A 26,363-nucleotide genomic window follows, 5' to 3' on the forward strand; every position below is an offset into this window, starting at 1 on the left:
CGGCTTTCCTACCTATGCCCCTCTCCTCCTCGGGCCAACTGAGTGGCTCCCTCCTCTTACCTGGGGTGTTTCTGTGATTTTTCACCTGTGCCCAACTTGGAATACCCAGGGGGCCCACAGAGGGTCCCATGGCCTCTCGTGGAGAAATGCGGTACTAAAACATACAAAGTTCTCTTAAAGGTGTTGAAAATTTGTAGACAGAAGTTATGGCTGTACCGAATGCCACTGAATTGTATACCTTACAGTGGCTAACTTGTTTGTTTGTTTGGCGTTTTCCGAACCACACCCAGCAGTACTCAGGCTATTCCTGCCTGACTTTGTGCACTGGGTTGAGCCACCAAATGGGGTGCCTTGGATCAAACCACAGTCAGCCACATGCAAGGCAAGCATCTCCCCCCGCAAACTATCTCTCTGGCGGGAGAGATAGGAATGGACCCAGAAAAATCTCCATTACATCACCTCCCATGCTCTTTTGCATCGTGCCCATGGGTGCTGAGGTCTGGGGCAATCTTGAAAGTCATGTTTGGAATATGACAACCCGTGCCAGCGCCATCATACAGCCTTGAGAAACACCAGGATAGACGGTCTCAGGAATCTAGAAACGGCTCGGATTGAAAACCTGAGATTTGCTAGAACCTCTGGGACTATGTTAACGGACAGAGATGAGGAAGAGGGGGCAGAGTAGCAGTGGACGGCTGGAAAACACACAGGGTCCAGTAAAGGTGTACAGGGCCGCAGCAAGGATCCATCTGGAGAACAGAGGTGAGGGGTGAGGAGCTGGCAGACACCAGGCAGGGTCTGAAGAGTCCTGATTGGTATGTTCAGGTCAGTAGTAACCCCAGAGGGGCCCTCACTCGGAGTCTGCAAACTCTAAAGTGAACCGAGAGGCCTGAGGCTGGGGGCTACAGGTAATACGTCGAGGAAGCGGCACCCAGCACACACTCCAAAGCAGGGGCAACGGGGCTGGACTCAGTTCCCCTCTGCCTGGGACTCTGCTTTCAGTCCTGCAAATGCAGTTTCTTGAGAAGCCCCCACACTCCAAGCACCCCAGGACAGCTGGTGGCCCTTGACTCAGTGGTTCTCACCATGGGCATGCTGGTTGCCCAGGGGATCTTCTGCAACAGGAATTCCTTTCTGTTTGTTTGTTGCTTGGGGTTTGGGGCCACATCCAGCTGTGCTCAGGGTTTACTCCCGGCTGGCTCTGCACTCTGGGATCATTCCTGGTGGCCTCAGGGGACCCGATGTGGTGACAGGGATCAAACCTGGTTGGCCACCCAAAAGGAGAGAGAGAACAAAAGAGAATGCCCTGCCACAGAGGCAGGGTGGGAGGGGGGGATGGGGGGGATATTATCCATGGTGGTGGAAAATGGGCAATGGTGGAGGGATGGGTATTTGATCATTGTATGACCGAAACCCAAGCACAAAGATTTGTAAATCTACAACTGTACCTCATGGTGCTTCACTAATTAAAAAAAAAACAACAAAAAAACAAAACAAAACAAAAAAACCTGGTTGGCCGTAGTCAAGGCAAGTGTCCTATCACTCCAGCCCCGACAACAAGAGTTAGTATTACTTGCTTTGCTGTTACTTTGACATGTAATACTCCCCCCCCCCCCCCCCCCCCCCCGTCTCTGATCATGCCATTATCCCTGGGAAGAGTATTAGTTCTGCCAAATTCCCAGTTTGGGGCAGTGAGGAGGGAATTGATTTGGGAGCCCAGGGTGATAGGAACTTATTTCTCCTTTTTATTTATTTATTTATTTGCTTTTTGGTTCACACCCGGCAATGCACAGGGGTTACTCCTGGCTTTGCACTCAGGAATTACTCCTGGCGGTGCTCAGGGGACCATATGGGATGCTGGGAATCGAACCGAGGTTGGCCGCGTGCAAGGCAAACGCCCTACCCGCTGTGCTATCTCTCCAGCCCCCAACTTACTTCTCCTTTATAATTTTTTTTTTAGTTCTGACTCCTTTTATTTATGTGTCAATGTAATGAAAAATCACTAAATGGAAGTATGGATTATTGCCCACAGTTTGCACGCAAAAGGATAAAAGTGAAAACTCTAGCTGGAAGCTTTTATCTGTCTCTTTGATGATGATATTTATATTTTCCCTGGTAAAGTATCTCATTATCTTTAAGTGATTTCATAAATAAATTACATTTTTATCAAATATAAGCAAGCAGCATGCATTATATTGTGAAAAATTCTTTTAGGATTTATTTTTGGTGGGTGGGATGTGACAGGCAGGAAACTGGGGACACTGTTAAATGTGCACTGGTGGAGGGATGGATACTGGAACACTGCATGACTGAACCCAGTCATGAACAGCTCTGTCATGGTTATGGTGTATCTTCCTGGTGATTCAGTAAATTAAAACAATAAATAAAAATAAATAAAAAGAGGGGCTGGAGCGATAGCACAGCGGGTAGGGCGTTTGCCTTGCACGCAGCCGACCCGGGTTGAATTCCCAGCATCCCATATGGTCCCCTGAGCACCACCAGGAGGAACTCCTGAGTGCAGAGCCAGGAGTAACTCCTAGGCATCGCCATGTGTGATCCAAAAATAAAATAAAATAAATAAACAAAAAGAGAAAACACAGCTCTTCTTTATTTTTTTTTTAACTTTTTTCACTTTTAAGCAGATCCCAGCTTTCCTGCTCAGCCCATATTCTGTGGGCCTCACCTCGCTGCCCTGAGGTCTTCGGAGGGAGAACAAAGGCTCCAGTGAGTCCCCTAAGTCTCCTCCCACTGAGCTGCTTCCTTCAAGGGGACTGTCCCTTTCTCTTCCCTGAAGACTGAAGCAAACGCTGGAAGCCTTGGAAAACTGTGATTGGGGTTTGTACACAAAGGGCCTTGCCTCCGAAGGGCAAGGCGAATGATGCAACATGGGGTCAGGCAGGGACGGGGGACCAAGGGTCCTTGAGTCGTGGCTTCAGCTCTGTAGAAACGGACCCAGGCCCTAACAGATGAAACGCAGGGACTGGTGAACTGCCCGGTGTGCTGAGCGCATGTTTCCATGCGGGGGATCCTGGTCTGTGGCACCCGCTGGTCCCCCGAGCACTGCCAAGATCTCCAAGCACAGAGTGGGGAGTGGTCTCCGAGCACCCTGGATGTGACCCCCAAACAAAACAAACACCAGATTAAATAGAATGACCCAAGAGGAGCTCTGGACCCGCAACTCAGCGGTAGAGCACTTGTCTCACACGTGAGGCTCTGATACTTAAAAAAAGAAGGGGGAAAAGTAAATAAAATTTAAATAAATAAATAAATAAAAGGATACAGATGCTCTGTGAGGCTTCGTTTAACCTTGAAGCAGAGCTTAGATTTTTTTTTTTTTTCTTTTTGGGTCACACCCGGCGATGCACAGGGATTACTCCTTACTCTGCACTCAGGAATCACTCCTGGCGGTGCTTGGGGAACCATATGGGACGCTGGGAATCAAACCTGGGTCATTCGTGTGCAAGGCAAATGCTCTACCCGCTATGCTATCTCTCAGCCCCAGGGCTTAGAGTTTTAAAACTTACCTCCAGCACATAGACCATTACCTATGCTTGAGTTTAGCAGAAATCTTCAAATTCAAATAAAAAGTAAATGAAAAAAAAAGGAGGAGGAGTAGGAGGGAAAAGGAGGAGGAAGAGGAAAAAGAAGAAAGAGAAGGAGGAGGGAAGGAAGAGGAGGAGGAGGAGGAGGAGGAGGAGGAGGGAAGGAAGAGGAGGAGGAGGAGGAGGAGGGAAGGAAGAGGAGGAGGAGGAGAAGGAGGAGGAGGAGAAGGAGGAGGAGGAGGAGAAGGAGAAGGAGAAGGAGAAGAGAGCAGAGAGAGAGTATGGGGTTTACGGTGCTTGCCTTGAGTGCAGCTGAGTCCCATTTCATACCAGGCGCCATATGGTCACTCGAAGACTGCTGAGAGCAACCTCCTGAACACCATTGGGTATGGCTCCAACACCTCCCCCTGCCCCTAAATTGCCTTATAATTCAGCTATATCACTTCTAGGTAAATGCCCCAAGTGAAAAGGGTTGAAGCCAAAAACATGAAGTGTTGGGACACAGAAGTTCCCAGCGGCATTGTTCTCAGTAGCTGAACGGTGGACACAATCCAAGCATCCAGTGAGAGCTGAGTAACTGAACAAACACTAGGCCCAGAGTCACATGTCATTTCAGACTGTTCCACTCAGCAGCAGGCCACATGCATGACACGGGTCCCAGTAGGCTGTACCATCCAGCTGAGGCACAGAATAGACTCCACACTCTAGGTTCATGTCACTCTGTGACAGCCACACAACCAGGCCCTTCTCAGAATGGCGCCCCCACATTAAGCGACACCTAACTGTGGGCACAATGGAATGTTCTTCAGCCTTATAAAGGAAGGAAATTCTGGTGCATGCTACAACCAGGACAAACCTGGGGCATGTTATACTGAGTGAAATAAGCCAGTCCCAAAAGGATACATATTACATAGGGCCACTTAAATGTGGTATTGAGAGTGATCACCTTCAGAGATACAGGAAGTGGAATGGTGGTGCCCAGGGGTTTCGGGAGGCAATAGTGGGCAGTTATTGAGAAATACAGTTTCTCAACTTTTCTTCAATCCTGGCCCCCTTCCAAACTTGTTTTCTTGGGGCTGGAGCAATAGCACAGCAGTAAGGGCATTTGCCTTGCACCCAGCCGACCCGGGTTTGATTCCCAGCATCCCATATGGTCCCCTGAGCACCGCCAGGGGTAATTCCTGAGTGCAGAGCCAGGAATGACCCCTGTGCATCGCTGGGTGTGACCCAAAAAGCAAAAAAAAAAACCTTATTTTTTTCCTGTGATCTCCCTGTCCTACCTGCTGACCCCCTAACCTTCTGCCATGGCACCCTTGGGTTATCCTGGGCCATCTGGCCCATCTGATCCCTTATAAAAAAATGCTGGTCTTGAGACTGGAGTGACAGCATAGCAGGTAGGGCGTTTGCCTTGCATGTAGCTGACCCGTTTCCCAGCATCCCGTATGGTCCCCCCAAGCACCGCCAGGAGTAGCAGTAGTTCCTGAGTACAGAGCCAGGAGTAACCTCTGTGCATTGCCAGGTGTGACCCAGAAAGAAAAAAATGCTGGTCTTTGGGGCCAGAGCCAACAGGACTTTTTCCTTGCATGTAGTTGACTGGAGTTCAATCATTGACACCCACATAGTTCCCTGAATAACACCAGGAGTGATCCCTGAGCACAGAGCCAGGAATAGCCCCTGAGCACTGCTAGGTATGGGCAAAATACAACAATGACAACAAAAATAACAACAACAAAAATGCTGTGACAGTTTCAGCGTTTCAGTTCAGGTAAAGGAAAAGTTCTGGAGGTGGGTCATTTCACAGCAACATGAAAGTACTTAAAGCACCACACTCAACTGAAAACTGCTCACCTGATTCATTTGTGCTACTCATAGTTTACCGCAGTGAAAAAGGAGAGCCAGGTGTCTAGGAAAAGAAAAGATGGGCTCTAGCAGATGTTGGCAAGGTATGCAGAAAATGGAGTCCTCCTTTCTAGTGGAAATGGAGATAACTAACACTGTTTTCTAAACCCGTTCCTCAAAAAGTTAATCATGGGCATTATTCTCTGATCTAGCAAATCCACTCCTATCTATACCCAAGAGAATTGAAAGAGTCCATTCCCCAAGAAAGCATTCACAACTGTTCCTGACAGCTTTATTCATCATTACCAAGGGAGCCAGGGCAGAACTGAGGGACAGAGAAGACCCTTCACTAGCATGAGGCCCGGGGCTCCATCCTGGCATCTCTCCCCATCAGTGATGCCATCAAATTAATTAATTTTTAAAGAAGTTACTAAAGAAAGTACACAAAAGCCTATAAGTACATAAAGTGAGGCTCAATATCATTAGGGAAATGCAACTTAAAATAGAATGGGATTCCTGGGCACACACGCAATAAGGCTATTAAGGAAGTGGGGCCAGAGAGGACAGGAGTTAAGGTGCTCGTCTGTCGCCAACCCCAGCTCAACCCCAGCACTGCATATGGTTCCCTGAGCACTGTCAGCAGTGATCCCTGAGCACTGAGCCAGGAATAGTCCCTGAGAATTGCCAGATATGGTCCCCCAAGCCCCATCTCCCACCAAGGAAAGAGATATTGTCACTGTTCTCCCATTGTTTATTGATTTGCTCGAGTGGGCCCAGTAACGTCTCCATTGTGACACTTGTTACTGGGTTTGGCACATCGAATACGTCACGGGTAGCTTGCCAGGCTTTGCCGTGCGGGTGAGATACTCTTGGTAGCTTGCCGGGTTCTCCGAGAGGGGCGGAGGAATCGAACTCAGGTTGGCCATGTTGGCTGCTTGCAAGGCAAACGCCCTACCCGCTGTGCTGAAAACAACAGTTATTGACAAGGATGTGGAGGAATAGTAATTCTCATACATGTGGTCCAATGTAAAACAGTGAGCAACTTTGGGTAAGTTTGACAGTTTCTTTTTGTGTGTGTGATGGGGGAGGGAAAGGGATCCTGGGTCACACCCCCATACCCAGCAGTGCTCAGGGCTTACTTCTAGCTCTGTATTCCGGGATCCCTTCTGGCAGATTTGGAAGATCATATGGGGTGTCAGGGATCGAACCCAGGTCAGCCATGTGCAAGGCAAGTGCCCTACCTGTTGTACCTGCGGTCTCTGCTTTGACAGTTTCTTAACAGGTTAAATATAAACTTAGTATATGACCCCGGAACACCACTTCTGAGATGCCTCAAGAGAAAAGGAAACTAAGGTCCACACAAAGCTTGGGATGTGAGTGGTTGTATTGGCATTAGTCATAAGAGCCTCCTATGGGAAGCCGTCCAAATGCCTATCAACTGATAAATGAATAACACAACACAGGGATAGCCATACACTGGGATACTATCCAGCAATAAAAAGAAATGAGGCTGGTACGTGCCAAATTATGAATGAGTCCCAAAAAAATCAGTAAAGAAATTCAGATGCAAAAGGCTGTATATCATATGAGATCATTTATATAATAATTCCAGAAAAGGCAAATTCTCAGAGACAGAAGGCAGAGCAGTGGTGGCCTGTGGGTGAAGATGGAAGCAGAAGTAATACCAAAGAGGCATGAAAGAATTAGGGGGGGAGGGAGCTGGAAATATTTTGAAAGTAGAGGTTGGCAATGGTTGTACAATCTATAAATTTACTGAACATTCTAAGTATATACTTAGAATTGGTGAGTTTTATGAAATATAAAATATATGCAATAAAGCTGTTAAAACTACCCCTTTTTTGTTTTGATTTGGGACCAGTGCTCAGGGCTCATTCCAGGCTCTGAACTCAGGATCACTCCTGGAGGGGCTTGGAGGATATAAGGGGTGTCAGGGATAAAGCAAGCATCCTACTTGCTGAACTATATCTCTAGCCCTCTAAAACTTCTTTTAAGATAGCTCAAGGATCAGAAAGTTAGTACAGGGGTTAAGGTGCTTTCCTTGTATGCTTCTGACCCTGATTAACTTCCTAGCACTGCATGGTCCCTCAGGTACTATCAGGAGTAACCTCTGAGCACAGAGCCAGGAGTAGCGCCTGAGCACTACTCCAGTCCATACCACCTCTTCCCCTCTCCCCCACCAAAAAAATAAAAATGAAGCTCAAATAGGAAAGTACTTTCCTAGCATGTACAAAGGCCTAAGTTTGAACCACACCCCCCTTCCCCGGGCACTGTCTGGTGTACCTCCTGGCGCCTTTTACCATTGAGAATGGCCCCACTGATCCCCGAGGACAGCCAGGTGTGGCCTTATAAAAAATGTAAATTGTTGGGACTGGAGCGATAGTACAGTGGGTAGGGCACTTGCCTTGCATATGCCAATCCAGATTCAATCCTCAGCATCCCATATGGTCCCCCAAGCACCGTCAGGAGTAATTCCTGAGTGCAGAGCCAGGAGTGACCCCTGAGCATGCCTGGGTGAGACCCAAAGATTTTTAAAAAAATTAAATTGCTGAGGCAAGAGAGAGAATCTAAAAGTTAAGGCACTTGCTAAACCTGTGGATTCAGACACGATCATGGTTTGAACCCCAGCACTGCATAAGATCCCCTGAGCACCTCCAGGTGTGGCCTCTGAGCACAGAGCTAGGTGTGGCCTCTAAGTACCACTGGGGGATGGCCCCAAAACAAAATAAATAAAATTAGGGGGTCGCACTCCGTTCTGGAATTGGCTGCATTCTATACTGGTGGTGTGTAATTTCTCTTCTTTTGCTTTATTGGTCTCTCTCTCTCACTTACAATCATATTTCCTAAATAAAACTATTTGCTTCTGGGGCTGAAGCAGTGGGCAGGGCTCTGGCTTTGCATGTGGTTGATCCGGGTTTCATCTCCAGCATCCTGTAGAGTCCCCCAAGTCCCACCAGGAGTGATCCTTGAGCACAGAGTCAAGAGTAAGTCCTGAGCACTGCTGGGTGTGACCACCAAACCAAAACCAAATAAATAACAAACAAAAATACCCAAGTAGGGGGCTGGAGTGATAGCACAGCGGGTAGGGCGTTTGCCTTGCATGCGGCTAACCTGGGTTCAATTCCCATCATCCCATATGGTCCCCCAGAACCACCAGGAATAATTTCTGAGTGCAGAGCCAGGAGTAAGCCCTATGCATCGCCGGGTGTGACCCAAAAAGCAAAAAAAAAAAAAAAAATGTGACTCAGCAGTAGAGCTCAGTGGTAGAACATATGTCTTGCAATATGAGGTCTTAGATCTGATCCCTGGCAACACACACACACACACACACACACACACACACACACACACACATACCACAAACTTCATCCTTCTTTTCTTCTTACTATTTTTTTCCTGATGGGAGAGGTCATACCCACTGGTGTTCAGGGCTTACTACTGGTTCTGTGCTCAACAATCACTCCTGTCAGAGCTCAGGGAACCATAAGGGGTGCCGAGGATCGAACCCAGGTCAGCTGTATGCAAAACAGTGTCCTACCTGCTGTGCTATCACTCTGGCCCCATTGCCTTACTCTCTTTTGGGGGTGCACTTGGTGCTCTACGGTCCCCTAAGGTGGTTCTGGGTGGTGGGACCATGTGATGCAAATGCTGTTGCTCTTCAGGCTACCTCCAGAGCCCTCCTCTTCTTTGACATGGTTGTTAGAACACAGAAACTTGCCTCACGCAATTGCATCACCTTCCCGTTGGACCATGCTGAACCTGATCTCGCAGCTTTCCAGGTTTCCTTGACCAGCAGCTCTTAGATCGACATCCCCCTGATTTAAGAGTGGGGTCTGTGTATCAGCATCTTTCTCCAAAGAACGGAGATTTGCCCGTGACACTGGCTTAGCTCACTTTTCCTTATTTTGGTTTTGGGTACACTCAGTGGTGGTTAGAGGGATGACTCCTAACTAGTACTCCAGGATTCCTTCCCGAGGTGGTCAGAGGACCATGTAGCGCTGAGGATCAAACCCAGACCTCATGCCTGCAAAATACAATGTGCACACAGTACAATGAGCTCTCTCCTCTCTCCAGCCCTTCCCCTCCTCCCGCTTTTCATGCCCCTCCCCTTCCTCCTTCTCCTCCTCCTCCTCTCCCTTCTCCTCCTCTTTTAAGGGTGTGACCCAGGAAGAGACACTCCTGGCTCTGCACTCTGGGATCACTCCTGATAGTACTTGGGGGACCGTATCAGTGCCAGGGATTGAACTGCTGCAGGAAAGGCAAGCGCCTTAACCTCTGAACCATCTCTCCAGCTTCTGCTCTTTCTCTTCCCTTTGCCCTCCCTCATTTCCTTTCTTCCTTCCTTCCTCAAACCCAGGGCCTCACACATGCAAGACAAGTGCTCTATCACTGAGCCACATTCCCGGCCCTTTACTTCACATTTTTGTCTTTGAACCAGTTGTTTGAGTGCGAAGATAGAGTCCATGGATGTATTTTAATGCTATCTTTTATTAATTTTAATGGGCGGAAAGGGGGCCACACCCGGCGATGCCCAGGGCTGACTCCTGGCTCTGCACTCAGGCGTCACTCTGGGGACCATATGGGATGCCAGGAATTGAATTCGGGTTGGTCACGTGCAAGGTAAATGTCTTCCTCACTGTACTATCACTCCGCCCCCAGTCCATGGATATTTTACAGCTACACTCCTAGACTGATAGTTGTCTCTCTAGTACCACATCAGTTTCACAGAACTGAAACCAAGAGTTTCGGGAAGGGAAAAGAACGAAATGGACTCTGGAAAAACAACCAAGAAACATTCTTCGGTGAGAAAGAGACAAAGACTAATAATACAGTGTAATGAGTGAAGTCCAAGGGACCAGAACAGATGGCTTGTGGTTATTTCTGCTTTATTCCTTGGGCTGGAAGAGGGGTGGCAGAGTAGGGGCTCAATCCCAGGGATGCTCTGGAGACCTCTCCTGCCAGCTCTGCACCTGGGCTCCCACGCACCCAGCCCTCTGCACCATCCCCGCGCCCATGTTTCTGATTTTATTCTTATTCACGTATGACTGTCTTCTAGAATCTCTGACTTTTTTTTTTAATATGGGACATTGTGTGTGAAAATCATCTACAGAAATAATTTGGGACCTAGGATGGCTGGAGCGATAGCACAGCAGGTAAGGCGTTTGTTTGCCTTGCACGCAGCTGACCCGGGTTCGACTCCTCTGAACATCTCGGAGAGCCCGGCAAGGTACCGAGAGTATCTCGCCCGCCCGGCAAAGCCTGGCAAGCTCCCCGTGGTACATTCGATATGCCAAACACAGTAACAAGTCTCACAATGGAGACGTTACTGGGCCCGCTTGAGCAAATCGATGAACAACGGGAGGACAGTGCTACAGTGCTATAGTGCTAGGATGAAGCTGTCGTTCTCCACTGAGGATCTGGGATCTGTTTCTGCTGCAGTCTGGGCTCTGGAGCTCCTGATTTCACGTTCAAGCTGCTGGCTGCCCGGGGCCACCCAGAGAAGCGGCTGGACATTGGTGAGTGTCTGGCTACCCTCTCGAGGTCCCCAGACTTCTAAGTCAGAGGGGCTCAGTCCCCACCCAAGTGTGGGACTTCGCTTTTGATGGTTCCCCACATCAGACTCTTGTCCCTTGAACCACACGAGACCACCAAAAGTACATCTTGGCAGATTCCCTGACTTGCACCTGCCTCAGCCCAGCGAACACGTCCTTGTGTGGGCCTCCTCCCTCTGGGTCTCCCGGCGCTGGGGATAACAGTTCCTCAGCCCCATCTCAGCCTCAGTGCCTTCCTGGGGTTGAGTCATTCCTGATGTTTCTTCTGCTTGTCTTCGGTTGAGCTTCAGAAAGAAGGTGGACTGACCCACCTGGTCCACAGGACTTGGCAGTGATATGGCAGGGAGGCCGCCTGCCTCTGCTCCTGCTGGACGCTCAGATCACAGTCTTCCTTCCCTCCAAAACTTTCCTTCTCTTAACTTCCACAAAACCATGTCTGCAGGGGCTGGAACGATAGTACAGTGGGTAAGATGTTTGCCTTGCACGCGGCCTACCCGGGTTTGATTCCCAGCATCCCATATGGTCCCCCAAGCACCGCCAAGAGTAATTCCTGAGTGCATGAGCCAGGAGTGACCCCTGTGCATTTCTGGGTGTGACCCCAAAAGAAAAAGAAAAAAAAACATGTCTGCATTATTGTTTGCTTGGTGGGTTACCTTTGTGGTTGTTTCCTGCATCTCTTCTTCCTCTTGTGTGAGTGTGAATGTGTGTGTGTGTGTGTTTCTGGAGAACAAACCTGCCTGCCACAGCCTTGCACACATAGAGCCAGTGCTCTACCACTGAGCCACTGCCCAGTCCTAGTTCTGCTTGGTAATTTAAAACGTTATCTCCTTCTATCTTTACTGCTATGGTCGCACTCATTTTAGTGGTGGTGCTCTCACATTCTGGGGTTACTGTGGTGCTCAGACTCATGTTCGAGGGGAGCTGGACTGTTGGTCATCATGCTCCCACAGACTGTGTGTGGTGCTCACACACATCTGTGTGCTGGAGAAGGCCCCAGGGCTCCCAGGCAGCACAGACCCCAGCCCCACGCACGGTGCATGGCGCAGCACTAGGGATAGAATTCACAACCTCACACTTGCCAGACAGGCACTTTTGTGGTGGTTGTGGCGGTGGCTGGGGCCACATCAGGTGGTGCTCGGGGATTACTCAGCGCTGGAGATGGAAGTAGCGTGACTGCGTACCAGAAAAAACTCCTTAACCACAGACTATCTGGCCTGAGGCAGGCACACTTAGCCCTTATTTATCTACTCTTAGAGTTGTCAAACTTGGCCTTTAGATGGGTGGTTCTCTATTCTATCTACACAAGTGGCATTGTTGTTATTTGTCTACTTTCTTGAAACATACACACACAGGGGCTGGAGAGATAGCACAGCGGGTAGGGCGTTTGCCTTGCACGCAGCCAACCCGGGTTCGATTCCCAGCATCCCATATGGTCCCCTGAGCACCGCCAGGAGTGATTCCTGAGTGCAGAGCCAGGAGTAATCCCTGTGCATAGCCAGGTGTGACCCCCAAGAGCAAAAAAAAAAAAAAAAAGAAAGAAAAAGAAAGAAAAAAAGAAACATGCACACATACACACACACACACACACACACACAAACACACACAAAATATTATATACCCAGCCTGGAGCATTGCCCCGAGTTCCAATTTGTAAATCTATGCTGGAGTGGCTCCATTTTAACATCTGATTGTCATCTTAGATGCAGTAAGTTAAAAACAGACTTCTGTGTGTGTGTGTGTGTGTGTGAGAGAGAGAGAGAGAGAGAGAGAGAGAGAGAGAGCAAAGTGTTAAGATGCTTATTCTGCATGCGGTTGACCTTGGTTCAGTGCCTGGTACCATCTATGATCCCCTGAGCACCACCAGGGGTCACTGCTTATTAGCACTTGCAGGTGTGGCCCTCAATTCCCCATCTTTAAACTGACTCTGTTAATGGTCATGCCACCCTGAACGGAGGGCATCTAAAATAAAACTCCTGGGCCCAACCAGTACTATAGCGAGCAGGGGACTTGTCTTGCATACCACTGACCTCGGTTGGGTGTCCCAGCACCCCATAGGGTCCCATAAGCCTGCCATAAGTGATCTCTGAGTTCAGAGCTAGGAATAAGCCCTCATACAGCCAGGTGTGGCCCAAACCCCACTCCTCCACCCCCAATTTTAAAAAACAAACCCCTAAGGTGGAATAGTACAGTGGGTAGTGTGCTTGTCTTGCATGCAGCCGACCAAAATTCGAATCCTCAGCACCACATATGGTCCTCTGAGAACCACCAGGAGAGAACTCTGAGCACAGAGCTAGGAGTAGCCCTGAGTACAGCTGGGTGTGACCCAAAATTGAAAATGACAAAAACAGGATTCCTTCCTCTGAACACTCAATCAGCAGCGTTCCCCATGGAGGAACTGGTGGATACTTCAGATCATGAAACCCTTATTTTCACAATCTTCCAATCAACGTCCACTGGAACAAGTCAGTCATTGCAGTGGCCTACACCAGGTTTCTTCTTTCTTTTTTTTTTGGTTTTTGGGTCACACCCGGCGATGCACAGGGGCAACTCCTGGCTCATGCACTCAGGAATGACTCCTGGCAGTGCTCAGGGGACCATATGGAATGCTGGGAATCAAACCCGGGTCAGCCGCGTGTAAGGCAAACGCCCTCCCCGCTGTGCTATTGACACCAGGCTTCTTAAACCTTTTCATTCCTGACCCCTTTCCACCCAAGAAATGTTCATGTGACTCTGGTATAGGTACACAAGAGAAATACACAAATAAAGCATTTACTAATAACTCATAAGGAAAATCATTTGGGGGGGCTGGAGAAATGGCACAAAGGGCTCACTGGATGCTATGGCTGTGGGAAGCCTTGGTTTCATCCATGGCACTGTGTGGTCTGAGCACTGAACCCTGAGCACCAAACAGGGAGTAGCCTCTGAGCACTGCTGGGCGTGGTCTGAGACAAAACAAAACAGACAAATAAAGATCCAGTCCCTCTACTCTTTTTACTTTTTTGGTAGGGGCACACCTGGCAATGTTCAGGGCTTACTCCTGGCTCTGGCAGCGCTTGGGGGACCTTTTGGGGTGCCAGGGATTGAACCCAGGTCAGCTGTGTGCAAGACAAGTGCCCTGACCCCCGCCCCTCAACTAGTTTTGAGTAGACCACCCCCGCAGTGTTCAGTGGCTACCATGGATGGCTGAAGGGGTGCTGTGGGGAGCCCAGTACTGCCTGCCCTGCCCTCACCATGCACAGGGAGACCTGTTCTGCAGTTGGTTTAGCGTGACAAGCTCAGGGCTAGGGAGCACTCACCTCCCCAGGGGGAGATGCCGCAGACTGTTCCAAGGGCTCAAGGGTTTGGGAATTTTGAAATCCAAAGCCGAGGTTCTCCCTAGGGCAGAGCAGGTAGGTGGCAGTGGTATGGGCTGGGCTCCAGACCACGCCTGGGTCCCTGGTACTGGGGATTGAACTCAAGTCCTTTGATTGATCTCCCTGGCCCCTTGTTTTTTTTTTTAAAAATGAGTTTCTGTTTGGTGTTTTCACAAACTCCATGAAAGGATCATGCTTTGAGCTCTACCATGTCCCTCACACACATCTCTCACAGAGTACGTGTTGGGGTCGGGGATGTGGCTCAGTGGTGGAACATCTGCCTTATGGGGATGAGATCTTGGTTCTTATACCGGTAACACAGAGTCCCCAGGTACACCAGGAAGTCCTTGGGCATTGCTGGGTGTGGTCCCAACACACATACACACACACACACACACACACACACACACACAGAGCTATGAAAGGTACTTTGCTCACCCATAATAAAAACGTGTGTGTGAAGAAACAGTGAGTGCTAGTGAGGAATAAGGAAAGTGAAAGAAGGAAATGTTGGAAAGGAAAGAAAACCTTGCTGGCCAACTCCATCGCCCTCCTTTAAAGGGGGAAGGAAGAAGGATCTGCAGCAAGTAGCCTGCCCTGCCCTGCCCTGCCCTGCCCTGCCCTGCCCTCACCAAGCACAGAGAAACCTGTTCTGTAATTGGTTTAGTGGACAAGCTCTGGGCTGCGAAGCAACCACCTCCCCAGTGGGAGATGCCGCAGACTGTTCCAAGGGCTCAAGGGTTTGGGAGTTTTGAAACCCAAAGCCACGGTTCTCCCCAGGGCAGTGCAGGTAGGCGGCAGCAGTGTGGGTTCCAGATGCCTAGGTCCCGCCTCCTACCACCTGCCGTTCTACCTGTGGGTTTGCCCCATGGAGCTGTGGAGGGAACTGGGAATGTTTAAAGGGGAGCTCTCCTCAGAGCACTGCTGGCCCCTGAGCCCACACAGGCTTCGGATATGGCAAGTGGGGGGTTAGGGACGAAGACCTGCAGAGGGGATCTACCTGAGTTGGCAGTGGCCCTGCTGAGCACTTGGCCGTGAGCCCTCCTGCCAGGAAAGGGTTAAAGGAGGTCCTGAACGAGATGTTTTCAGAAAGGGGTTACAAGATGACCCCATCAATAGCACCCGCTGCAGTTGTAAAACGTGCTCAGCTAATAGGGGCGTGTCATTTTATGAGCAATTTACCAGTGAGGGTTGGTCCCTGATTATCAGCTGTGTGTGCACTTCAGGCTCCGCGGCCTCAGGTCCAAGCTACATTGCAGCAACTGCTGATTCACAGGCGGCTTTGCCAGAGTTCACCAATACTCCCGAAAAGCCGGCAGGCCAGGGCATGCCGTCCAGCGGTCACAAACCCATCTTCCGGCCAGTGGGGCTCAGTCCCCTCTGGATCTTGGTCCGTCCTCTATCCTGTCAGTCACCACGCCTGGGACCTGGTGACACAGCTGCCCTCCAGGAGCGAAGCCCCGGGAGCGTATGAGAGATGGAAGAGAGTGAGGCTGGTCTGCTGGGAAGGAAACAGAGGCTGAAGGAAGCCCCGGAAAAGCGTCTCAACAGCAGCCAAGCGGGTCCTCACACTCTCGAAGTCCAGGGAGGAAGGATCTGGCCTGCTCCATCCTAACCAAAGTGTTGGACCTGCCCTATCCCTGGTCTTGGCGCCTGGCCATTACATTTCTTCTTTTTATTTTTTAAGTTTTTTTTTTTTTTTTTTGCTGTTTGGGTCACATTCAGCAATGCTCAGGAGTTACTCCTGGTGGTGCTCAGGGGACCATATGGGATGCTGGGAATCGAACCTGGGTCGGCTGCATGCAAGGCAAACACCCTACCCGCTATACTATCGCTCCAGCCCACCGGCCCACCCCCCTCCCCCTGGCCATTACATGTCCCACCAGACTCACAGCCTGCTTTCTTCTTCCTTCTGAACCTGACCCCCCCATACCAATTCTAGACTGCAAAGCTGATATCCAGACGTTGGCCCAGAAATGAGGGGGCCCCCACACTTCCACCCCCATCCTCAGTCAACAATTATCAGCCACACCCTTAAAATCCTGTTCCAGATGCTTCCAGGGCTCATGACCAGGATGCAGACCGGAGAAGGCTTTCTGTGCACGCAGCCCCGGCCCCCAGGACTTGGCCGGCCTCTCTGGCTGCCTGACTGCCTGGTAAACGCTCCCAGTGGTAGCGGCTCCGTGAAGCGAGATTTCAGGAAATGACGAGCCAGCTTACATGCCCTGAAATCAGCGTTATTTTCTGGAGTACAGTCATCTATCTTTTCATAATCGGGTACATCAAAAATAGAACAAAGAGCATGTCATTTTCTAAATACTGCTTTGCACACGATCTGGTATCTCGTGACGGCACTGCGCCCCTGCATGCGCCAGGGGGCGGCGGCCTTTGTCAGAGGGAACCAGGCCTCGTCAACAGCCAAGGCGCCTGCTAGGACGGAGCCGAGAAGAAGAAGTTCTCTACCAAGTGGTTATACTGGTCCAGTAGAATTTGTCAGCAAACTTTAGACTAAACTTGCACCTCAAAACCATGTTTTGGCCTCAGAAATGCCCAGAAAAAGATGAGGAATGAAATAATGGAATGCACTGGGGCTTTCAGCGTTTGCTGAGCCCCCCCCCCCACACACACACATACACACTTCTGTGATTCTAACTACCTTTATAGAGAAATATGGCGTTATTTTAACTTTTTAAGTTACCATGAGAGGCAACACAGGCAGCCAAATGCGTTGACTGAAAACAGAGATTACTTAAACGACACCGACGTTCAAGCATGTGGATTGAGGCGGTCTTGCAAATAAGATGGAACACAAGCCACTGGCAGGACTGAACTGCAAGACCGGTCACTAATGATCCGGAGCAATACTACTGTGGGTAAGGTGCTTGCCAAGCATGTGGCCAACACAGGTTCCATCCCAGACATCCCATGTGTTTCCCCTGCCCCCCTCCCCCCCCCAGTACTACCAGGAGTGATTCCTGAGTGTAGAATCAAGAGTAACCCAAGTATTTCCATGTGTGACTCAAAAACCAAGGGAAAAAAAGAAAAAGAACGGTCACTCCCGCACCTGCTCCCACCGTCACAAGCACAGACACTTATCCTGAGGGTGGTCTTGACAGAGCCATGAGTGGACTGCTTTGCAAACCTCCAATATCCTTGGTCAACACAGTGGTGATTGGGGTGGTCAGCCAGGGTATGACGGATCCTCAAAGAGAACGCCCGAAGGGCCAGGGATGTGGCTCAGTGGTAAAGCTCATGCCTTGCACGCGAAAGGCCTGCAGTTCAACCCCTGGTACTGGAGGTGGGGGGCAGAGGGGGAGATCAGGGAGACCTGAGCACAGGGGCTGGAGGTCTGGGTTTTACCTCCCGGTCCTGCACTAGGAGCAGCCCCTGAACAGCTCAGTGTGACCCCAAAATAAGAGGGGAGGGGCTGGAGCAATAGCACAGCGGGTAGGGCATTTGCCTTGCACACGGCCAACCCGGGTTCGATTCCCAGCATCCCATATGGTCCCCTGAGCACTGCCAGGGGTGATTCCTGAGTGCAGAGCCAGGAGTTAACCTCTGTGCATCGCCGGGTGTGACCCAAAAAGAAAAAAAAAATAAGAGGGGAGAGGAAAGAGAGGAAAGGGAAAAAGGCACGAAAGAAGTCTCATTCTCTGGGGTTGGAGAGATAGCACAGCGGGTAGAAGTTTGCCTTGCAGGCGGCCAACTCGGGTTCGATTCCCAGCATCCCATCAGGGAATCCCAGTTCAATTCCCTGAGCACCGCCAGGAGTAATTCCTGAGTGCAGAGCTAGGAGTAATCCCTGTGCATCGCCGGGTGTGACCCAAAGAGGGAAAAAAAAAAAAAAAAAAGAAGTCTCATTCTGACACACCCAGAGGCAAATGGAAAGGGACAGCAGCATGCTCAGGTGTGCAGGCCCCAGCACCTGGCATTAAGTGGGCTTCATGCTGACAAATGCTCCTGCCCCTGCTACTGCACGGAGTCACCTGCATCCCGATGGGGAAGGTGGGGGACCTCCCTGTAGAACCAAGCGGATGAGGCGCTTGCCTTGCACTTCTTCATACTTCAGGAACAGATGGCCTTATGGAGGGGAAGTGGGGAGACGGTGAGTTTCCTGGTACTGCTCAGAGAGCCCGGGGATCGCCAGGGACACGCAGCAGAGCTCTTGCTCTTAGCATATGCAGTGCTGGGATGGAACTCAGGGCCTTGGCGTGCGCGAGCCCTGTGAGCCCCGCGGTCCTGGGCAAGCGCCTTAGCCCACTACGCTATTGCTCCCGGTCCTCTGGGCAGGTTCCACAACAGAGCGAGGGTGACCACAGAGCCGAATGAGTGCTGGGGTTCCACAGGGTCAAGCTGCCGTTACTACTGACCAGTCCTGGTTCTTGGCATTTCTGTTTGGTTTTAATTCAGGGGCCACTCCCGGTAGAGGTCAGGCCTTCTCTTGCCTTGGTGCTTAGGGATCACTCCTGGCAGGGCCTGGGGGTCTATATGTGGTGCCAAGGATCAAAACCGAGTTGGCCACATTTGTGGTGCCAAGGATCAAAACCGAGTTGGCTGCATGCAAGGCAAGAGCCCGGCCTGACATGCCACTTCTCTGGCTCTATTGGTGTATTTTTGGAGGGAACTCAATGATGCCTGGGGGGCCCAGTGGTGTGGACCTGACCCAGGACTCCCGTACACAAAGCAGGTGCTCCAGCCCCAAGCCACAGCTCCTGTTTGGAGGCGCAGGTTTATTTTAGTCCACACACCACAGCAAATCTCACACATCTGGACCACAGGCGCTGAGAACTCCTGGCAGCTGAGGCCCGGAGGACAGTCTGCGGTGGCTGGGGTCCTCTGGGCTGGGAGCAGAGTCTGCACACCCATCTCCCACGGGCTTCCCAATAATCTGGAGGCCACTCCAGGGCGGGTCCTCGTCCCAGGCGGTCTCTGCTCCTGGTTCCGCTGGTGCCCCGAGCACCTAGAGCTGGTGCTGAGCAGTGCAGGGAAGAAGGGGGACCGTCGGCGTGGGCCCCGGGGCCGCCCCCGGGACCCTGGGCATCAGGGCCGATGCTCCTTCCTGCGCTCCTTCCTGCGCAGCTTGTGGCCCACTTGGGCCCCGCGCTGGGTAGCTCTCACCAGGCCCTTGAACTGGCCTTGCAGCTTCATCTTCTTTCTGCAGAGGGGAAGCAGCGGGAGGCTCGTGCTGGCCCGAACAGGCCTCCCACTTCCCAGAGAGTCAGAGCGGCAGCAGGACAGGCAGTACATGAGCGGGGCAGAACCCGCGCCAGCGCATATGGGCTCTTTCTGGCCTGGAGGCCGCGTTCAGCACTGCTCAGGGACTACTCCTGACCTCCGGGTCCCAGTTCCAGAGCATCAGAATGTTGCTCTTGGCAGTGCTCGAGGGACCATGTGGCGCCAGGGCTGAGACCCAGCCTCTTGCATGGGAAGCACATGCCTGAGCCTGCTGAGCTTTTACTCAGGCCTCACTACTGTGCTTACTTTGGGGCCACACGCTGTCAGGGTTCAGGGCTATCCTGGCCTGTGCGCAGGGATTGCTCCTGGGGGTGCTCGATCTATCAGTGGTGCCAGGAACTGAACTGGTGTTAATTGGATGTAAGAAAAGCACCTTAACCCCGTACTACTCTCCCGCCCTCACCATCACGCTTGAAATAGCAATTGGGGGTGGGGGGGACGGCCGGAAGCTGGAGCAATAATAGTCCAATGGGGAGGGCATTTGCCTTGCACAAGGTCAACCCAGGTTCGATCGCCGGCATCCCATAAGGTCCCCTTAAGCCAGGAGTAACTCCTGAGCACTGCTGAATGTGACACAAAGAGTGAAGGGAAAAAAAAAGAACAAAAAAGAAAAAAAAGGAGGAAAAAGCAATAATGGGTCAGGGAGTGCAGGGAAATATCGACACGGGGATATAAAAGGGGTAGGATGCCTGCCTTGCTCATGGCTGACCCGGGTTTAGTCCCTGGCACCATATATGGACCCTCAAGTATCACTAGGAGTGATCCCTGAGTGTGAAGCCAGAAGTAAGCCATGAGCCCCTCTGGGTATGGCCCCCAAGCAAACAAACAAACAAATAAAAAAACAATTCAGAGGGCTGAGATGTGATTTAGAGATAGAGCACTTGCCCTCTAAGTGTGAGGTCCTGGGTTTGATTGCCAGAACCAAAAATCTTATAAAAACACGACTAAAGCCAATAGTACATATGGATAGGAACTAGATGCAGGTAGGTGTGAAAAGGCAAAAAAAAAAAAGTGAAAAGACACTGCAGGAGACTTGAGCAAATGGGAATTTCGGGGGCCTCCCACTTCCACCCCACCTGACCAGGCCACGCCGACACCTCACACACTGTACCTTCGGTTCAGCTTGGTTCTGTTGAGGGGGATGTAGGCATAGGGGTCCAGCCGGCCTTTCTTCTTTATGTCCCCCTTCGCCTTCTGCTCAACCAGAGAAAGAATGAGTCAGGGAGAGTCTGGGGTCCCTTCCACCCCGGCCCAAACTTCAAGGCCCCACACCTTCCTTTCCACACTCTTGGCTTAAGTGGAGCCAAAGTGCTCCCGGAGACCCAGAAGGCCACCAGCAAGACTCAACTTTGGGTGTCAGTGAGACCCAGGGGTCCCCTTCTTCTGGTTGCTCCCGTCTGGCGCTGCAAAGTGCCCAGCATGACGGGGCCCTCCCTTGGGGCTCGCGTCTCTCGCACGGTCCATACCTTGGCCTTGTACTCAGCTCCTGGCGCCGCCTTCTTGGCCACAGGCCGATGGATACCAGAGCCTCCAGCTGGTCAGACAGAGAGGGCAGGGGTCAGGCACACCAGGGTCACCTCCTGGGGGAGGCGACGGGCCTCGACTTTGGAGAGCTTGGACACACCCTGAGTTCCTGGGTCAGCCCCCAATCCCCTATGATTTGTCAAGGGCTTCTGGGAACCAAGAGGAAACACCCTAAACTCTCCACAACACAGCCTGGGAGAAAACGCGTGGTCCCAGCCAAGCACTCACAGGCGCTCTTCGCCCCCATCTCTGACACTTCTGGCTCTAACTTCGGGTCTGTAACTTTTTGAGGGCCTCCTGAACCTCAGCTGGGAAACAGGCTGATGCCTTTGGGCTTCACAGCAGCCCCAGGAAAACGAGGCAGCCTTCTCAGAGCGCGAGGAACAGGCAGGTGGGGACCGACGGCTCAGCGGAAGCCAAGTTTTATTCTTGGGGGCAATGGGGAGGATGGGAGGTTTGGGCCACGCCCAGCAGTGCTCGGGGCTTACTCCTGGCTCCGTGTTCAGGCATCACAGGGGCTCAGGGGTCCTCACGCGGTGCTGAGTGCTAAGAAAGTGCCTTCCCCGCAAAACTATCCCTCTGGCCCTGAAGCTTGATTTTATAGGTGAGAAACTAGCTCGGAGGGCAGCACGGCCGGGCCAGGAGAGGTAGTGGCCCTGATCCCGGGTCTCCCGTGATACCAGTGGTCTCTGCACCACCCAGCCCCCGAGGAGGAGCCCAGAAGGGCCCCCCAGCCAGGGAGGGGCCCCGAGCTCTCCAGCCACAAAGCCAGGGCTCTGTGGTTAGGGCCTGGGGGGTACCCGGGGGAAGGAGGCAGAAGTGAGGAACAGTGGCCTTCCTGGCTGTACTAAAGGCAGGCATTCTGGGGGACGACTGGGCTGGGGCCCAGACAAACATGTAGGGGAGCCGTCCCCCCCTCCCCCTCCACCTCCCCCCTCTATGCAGGCCCAGGCCTAACCCTCCCAACACACTGAGGAGGCTTCTCAGATGCTGGGCTGGGTGGGGAGGACCGAAGCCCAGGGGCTCTGCAAGAGAGTGGAAGCATTGGGCCACGCCGACCCTCCAGCTCTCCTTTGTTCCCACCCTCTGGCCTGTCCCTGGTGACCAATCAGCCCCTCTTCGCTGGTGCCGAGTGCCACAGGTCCTGGCACTGGGAGGTGGGAGCGTGTCCCGGCAGGTGGAGTGGACGCCTCACCTTGGTACTGAGGGGGCACCTCCAGGTCCTCGTCGTCGGCCTCCTTCTGGCGCAGACGCTTGGGGTGTTTCTTCTACGGGGATGAGCAGAGGCGTGAACGAGGGGTCATGGCCAGCCTCCCACTGAGAGAAGGGCAGCAAGAAAGGCCTCGGCCAAGCACCTGACCACTTACAGCGGCTTACAGGCCGCTGAGGCCCAGAGGAGGAGGCGCGGGAGGGCACCACAAGGCCGGGTGGAGTGAGCCCGTTCCCTTGACATCCTCCCCATGGCCCCAATCAGGACTGAGCACCTGACCTTAGCTTAGCCCCTCCTAACAGAGGTCCTGGCTCTCTGCAGACTTTCCAGACGCCTTAACCTCCCACCAACCACTCCCTGTTCTGACCTCTATGAGTGCCAGCCCTGGGGTCAGCCTGTGTTCCCAGGTCCCCTGGCAGGTGAGAGCCCCGCACCCTTCCCATGAGCACGGCCACACCAAGAAGGGCCCAAAGGCCCAAGGAGATGCCCTGAGCGCAGCTTGCTCGGGAAGGTCAGGTGGAGCCCGGGGCTCCCCCCACGTGGGTACCACCGCCACACCCAAGGTCTTGGCTCACCAAGTCCTGACTGCTCGGGCCCAGCCCCATTTCCAGGGCTGCTCACCCAAGGCCAGCTCCTGCTCTGGCTGCTGGCAGCGGGCTGACCCCGAGCCTCAGCCCGTGACCCCACCTGACCCCAGGAGGAGGCTGCGGGCCCCGCTCCCACGTGCACCCATGCCCAGTGAGCTGCACTTCCCGAGGCTCCTTGGGGTCGTGTCTCCCCCTCTGCCCTCTGACTGTGCCCGTCCAGCCTGTGTGGGCGCCCCCTGGGGAAAGTGGCCCAGGGCGGGTACAGTCCCACCTGCAGTGAAGAGTCAGTCTCCGGGGCCCTGTCCTGGGACAGTGCTCACAGTCAAAGCCACAGCTGGACCAGGTCTCACAGAGAGGGGAGGCTCCGTTCCCTGTCCCTCGGCGGCCTGCGGGCTGGCCAGCCTGGACACAGACCCCTCTGTGCTGCCTACAGTTCCCCTCCGAGTCGGGAGCAGAGCAGGGGTGTGTGTTCGTGTGTGTGTGTGTGTGTAGGGCAGGTTGTGTGTCTGTGTGTCCGTGTGTGTTTTTGTGTGTGTATGTAGGGAAGGATGTGTGTCTGTGTCTGTGTGTGTGCGTATGTGTAGGGCAGAGTACATATGTGTGTGTGTGTGTGTTCGTGTCCGTGTGTGCGTGTAGGGCAGGGTGTGTGCATTCCGTGTCTCAGGAGAGACGGGTGTGCGTGTGCATGCGAGTGAGGGGAAAGTCTGCCGCAGAAGCTGGGGCCTGGCCCTCCCACAGCAAGAATGACTCACACTCTTGACGCCCATGTCCGCCATCAGCTCCGCCATCTCTTCGTCCTCCCCTAGAGTCAAAAGGGAAGGAGGCCTGTCAGCACCCAAGAGGTTCTGATTTGCAGAGCCCACACCCAGAGGCGCTCAGGTTCATTCCTGGCCATGCTCAGGGGACCGTGAATGTGCTGCTGGGAGTGGAACCAGGGTGGGTGGCATGCCAGGCAAGTACCGAAACCCCTACTCCATCTCTCTGGTCCCTAACTCCTTGCTGGAGGGTGGGGGGAGTGAGAGGCTGTGGGGGAGGGGACTGGGCCACATTCAGCTATGCTCAGGATTACTTATTCTTGGTCCAGTGCTCAGGGGTCACTCCTAGCAGTGCTGGGACTGAACCTGGGTTGCCTTCATGCAAAGCCTGCACTCAGCCCACAGCGCTAGTGGTCCAGCCCTGTATATCTGTTTTCTATGCCAGTAAACCCAGGGTTGTGGGAACATTTCGTGGGCAAAAGGGACTGTGAGTGGGAAATGCCAGAGCCAGGCTCTAAGATGCAGAGCAGCGGGGGGACGGAGCACTGAAGCCTCCCTGCGAAGCCCAGAGGAAGGTCCCTGGCAACGGCAGAAAAGGCTCGGCGTTACCCCCTTTCACTGAGCTTCTAGTATCTGCTAAGTTTGTAGGGTAAAAAGACAAAAAGAGGGAGCAAGGGAGAGAGCTCACAGGGCGGGAGCACGTGGTCTGCTGTGGGAGGCTGGGGACCAAATTCCAGGGATTCCTGACACTGCACAGTCCCCTGAGCATCCCTGGGAGCCACAGCCCGGTACAGAGCCTGAATCAGCCACAGCACAACCCTGGGTATTGCCCAAAACCCAAAAGGAAAAGGAAAAATGGGGAAAAGAAAATATAAGGACCAGCAGCAAATGTCACACAAGGTAAGAGGAAGCGGTACACTTAGGAAGTTTAGTTTGTGCACCGTATGCGGCTGGTTGCAACAAACGATTTCTTAAATGTGGTCAACACAGCTTGAGGAACTTGTTTCACAAACGCGCCTTCTAGCTGCCTGGACCCATTTCCCAACCGGTGGCCCCTGAGTGGACTCAGGCGGGATGGCTGTGAACAGACCTACAGACACTGTGTCCCAGGGCTGGAGGCCCACCTTTCGTGTCCTCCTCCTCGTCCACCTTGCCAGCGCTCTCCTCCTCCTCCTCGTCCCGGATGATCAGCCGGCCATCGGCGCTCACCTTGAAGCCATGGTCCTTCTTGCCTCGGCCCAGCCCAGGCTGCGTGGCTGGGACGACAGGGGGAGGGGACGGCGGTGAGACGCCAGATCCGGTCAACCCGACCGTATTACCGTGCTGGGCAGTACCCACTGGCACCCCACCCCACCCCGCCCCCTCGGCAAGGCAGGTCTATTTCCTGCTGGGGGCAGCCATTCCCTGCGTACCAAGGACTCTCTGGGCCACCTTGGGGTCCAGGAAGTTGAGGGGCTCGTCGCCACCCCCCTCCTTCAGCCACGCCCGGCTCCTCTGGCGGGCCAGCTTCCGCTGCTCCCTGCCCTGACTCCTCTCCTCCTCCTCGTCCTCCTCCTCCGAGTCGGCCAGGATCTCCTCGATGCTGTGACCCGAGAAGGATGGTTGGGGCGTGCCCGGAGAAGCGGGGGCAGGGACCGCTGTGGGTTGGGGGGGTATGAGGGGGCGGGATGCCCGGATCCCACCCAGGCCCCACCTGTCGCCTCTCCCCGGGGCTGGCTCCTCCTCTTCCTCGTCCTCCTCGTCCAGGGCGGCCTCATTCAGAGCACGGTGCCTCTTGGCCCGGGCCTCGGCCTTCCGGATGTTCACCAGCACCTTGTGGTACTCCGTGGGCAGCAGCCCCCTCACCAGCTCAAACCTGAGGGGAGCACAGGGGTCTGGCGAGGCGAAGCAGAGGCAGGGGCTGCCAGACCCAGACCCCTCCTCTCCTCCTCTGCAGCTTCCGAGGGGCCGGACACCGCCCCCCCCCCCACTGCCAAACTCCCCCGGCCGTACAGACCCAAACTTCCGGATGAACTTGGTGAACAGGTTCCGGAGCTTCATGCGGAAGTGTCGCCGCATGTCATCGGAGAGGTTCCCGATGGCGTCCATCTGCGAGGGTGTCAGGGGCAGGAGGTCAGGAGCAGGGTCAGGGCACAGGGTTAAGGCGAGGCTGTGGGGGCGTGGGCACTCCTGCCCACCAGGGCGGCACTGAAGTTTCCTCCTCTACCCTCGCGCTACTCGCCTCCGTGGTGGGGCTGCCCCACATCTTCCCTGACCACTGATGCCCCCAGTGGGCAGCCCCCCCATTGGGGAGCACTGGAGTGGTCCAGGAGGTGGCAGTGGCCTCAGGTGCAGTGAAGAGATGCTTTCTGCTTATTTGGGGCGGGGGGCACAGAGCACAACGGGCTGGAGAATGCAGAAGGAGACCCTGGCCCTGAGCACCACCAGGTGTGGTCCAGAAGCTTCTTAAAGCAGGTAGATTTTCGGGGGCTGAGTGACTTTCTTTCTGAAACAGAGGGTGGCAGGCCAAAGTTGGGGAGGCTCTGCGCCCAACCCTTCCTCACAACAGTCCCCAACCAACCACAACTGGACTCAACAGCACCTGACGCTTCCTACACGAGACCTCATGACGCCTTCAGGAGACGTCGTCTTCCCCAAACACACACGAGGAGGCCCAGGAACAGATCAGGGATAGGGGCTGGGCAGGCCCGGGTTAGGTGCTGGGCCTGCGACACCATCACCCCGCCCGGTTAGCTGAGAGTGGCCTCG

General features: G+C 53.2%; 1 protein-coding gene across 1 annotated transcript in view; it reads right to left on the reverse strand.

Moving 5' to 3' along the window:
* Positions 1 to 18,929: 18,929 nt before the first annotated feature.
* The window catches only part of RRP12 (ribosomal RNA processing 12 homolog), a 28,797-nt gene continuing 21,363 nt past the window's right edge, over positions 18,930 to 26,363 (reverse strand). Inside the window, exons 26-34 of the mRNA XM_056120399.1 lie at positions 25,612 to 25,703; positions 25,309 to 25,470; positions 25,028 to 25,197; positions 24,740 to 24,871; positions 23,613 to 23,662; positions 22,259 to 22,331; positions 21,006 to 21,073; positions 20,651 to 20,733; positions 18,930 to 19,459 (exon numbers count right to left, since the gene is read on the reverse strand). Coding sequence (XP_055976374.1) covers positions 19,345 to 19,459; positions 20,651 to 20,733; positions 21,006 to 21,073; positions 22,259 to 22,331; positions 23,613 to 23,662; positions 24,740 to 24,871; positions 25,028 to 25,197; positions 25,309 to 25,470; positions 25,612 to 25,703 — 945 coding nt within the window. The 3' untranslated portion in view covers positions 18,930 to 19,344. The remainder of the gene's footprint in view (positions 19,460 to 20,650; positions 20,734 to 21,005; positions 21,074 to 22,258; positions 22,332 to 23,612; positions 23,663 to 24,739; positions 24,872 to 25,027; positions 25,198 to 25,308; positions 25,471 to 25,611; positions 25,704 to 26,363) is intronic.

The sequence above is a fragment of the Sorex fumeus genome, unplaced genomic scaffold (assembly GCF_029834395.1).
Source record: "Sorex fumeus unplaced genomic scaffold, SorFum_2.1 ptg000043l, whole genome shotgun sequence".
NCBI lineage: Eukaryota > Metazoa > Chordata > Mammalia > Eulipotyphla > Soricidae > Sorex > Sorex fumeus.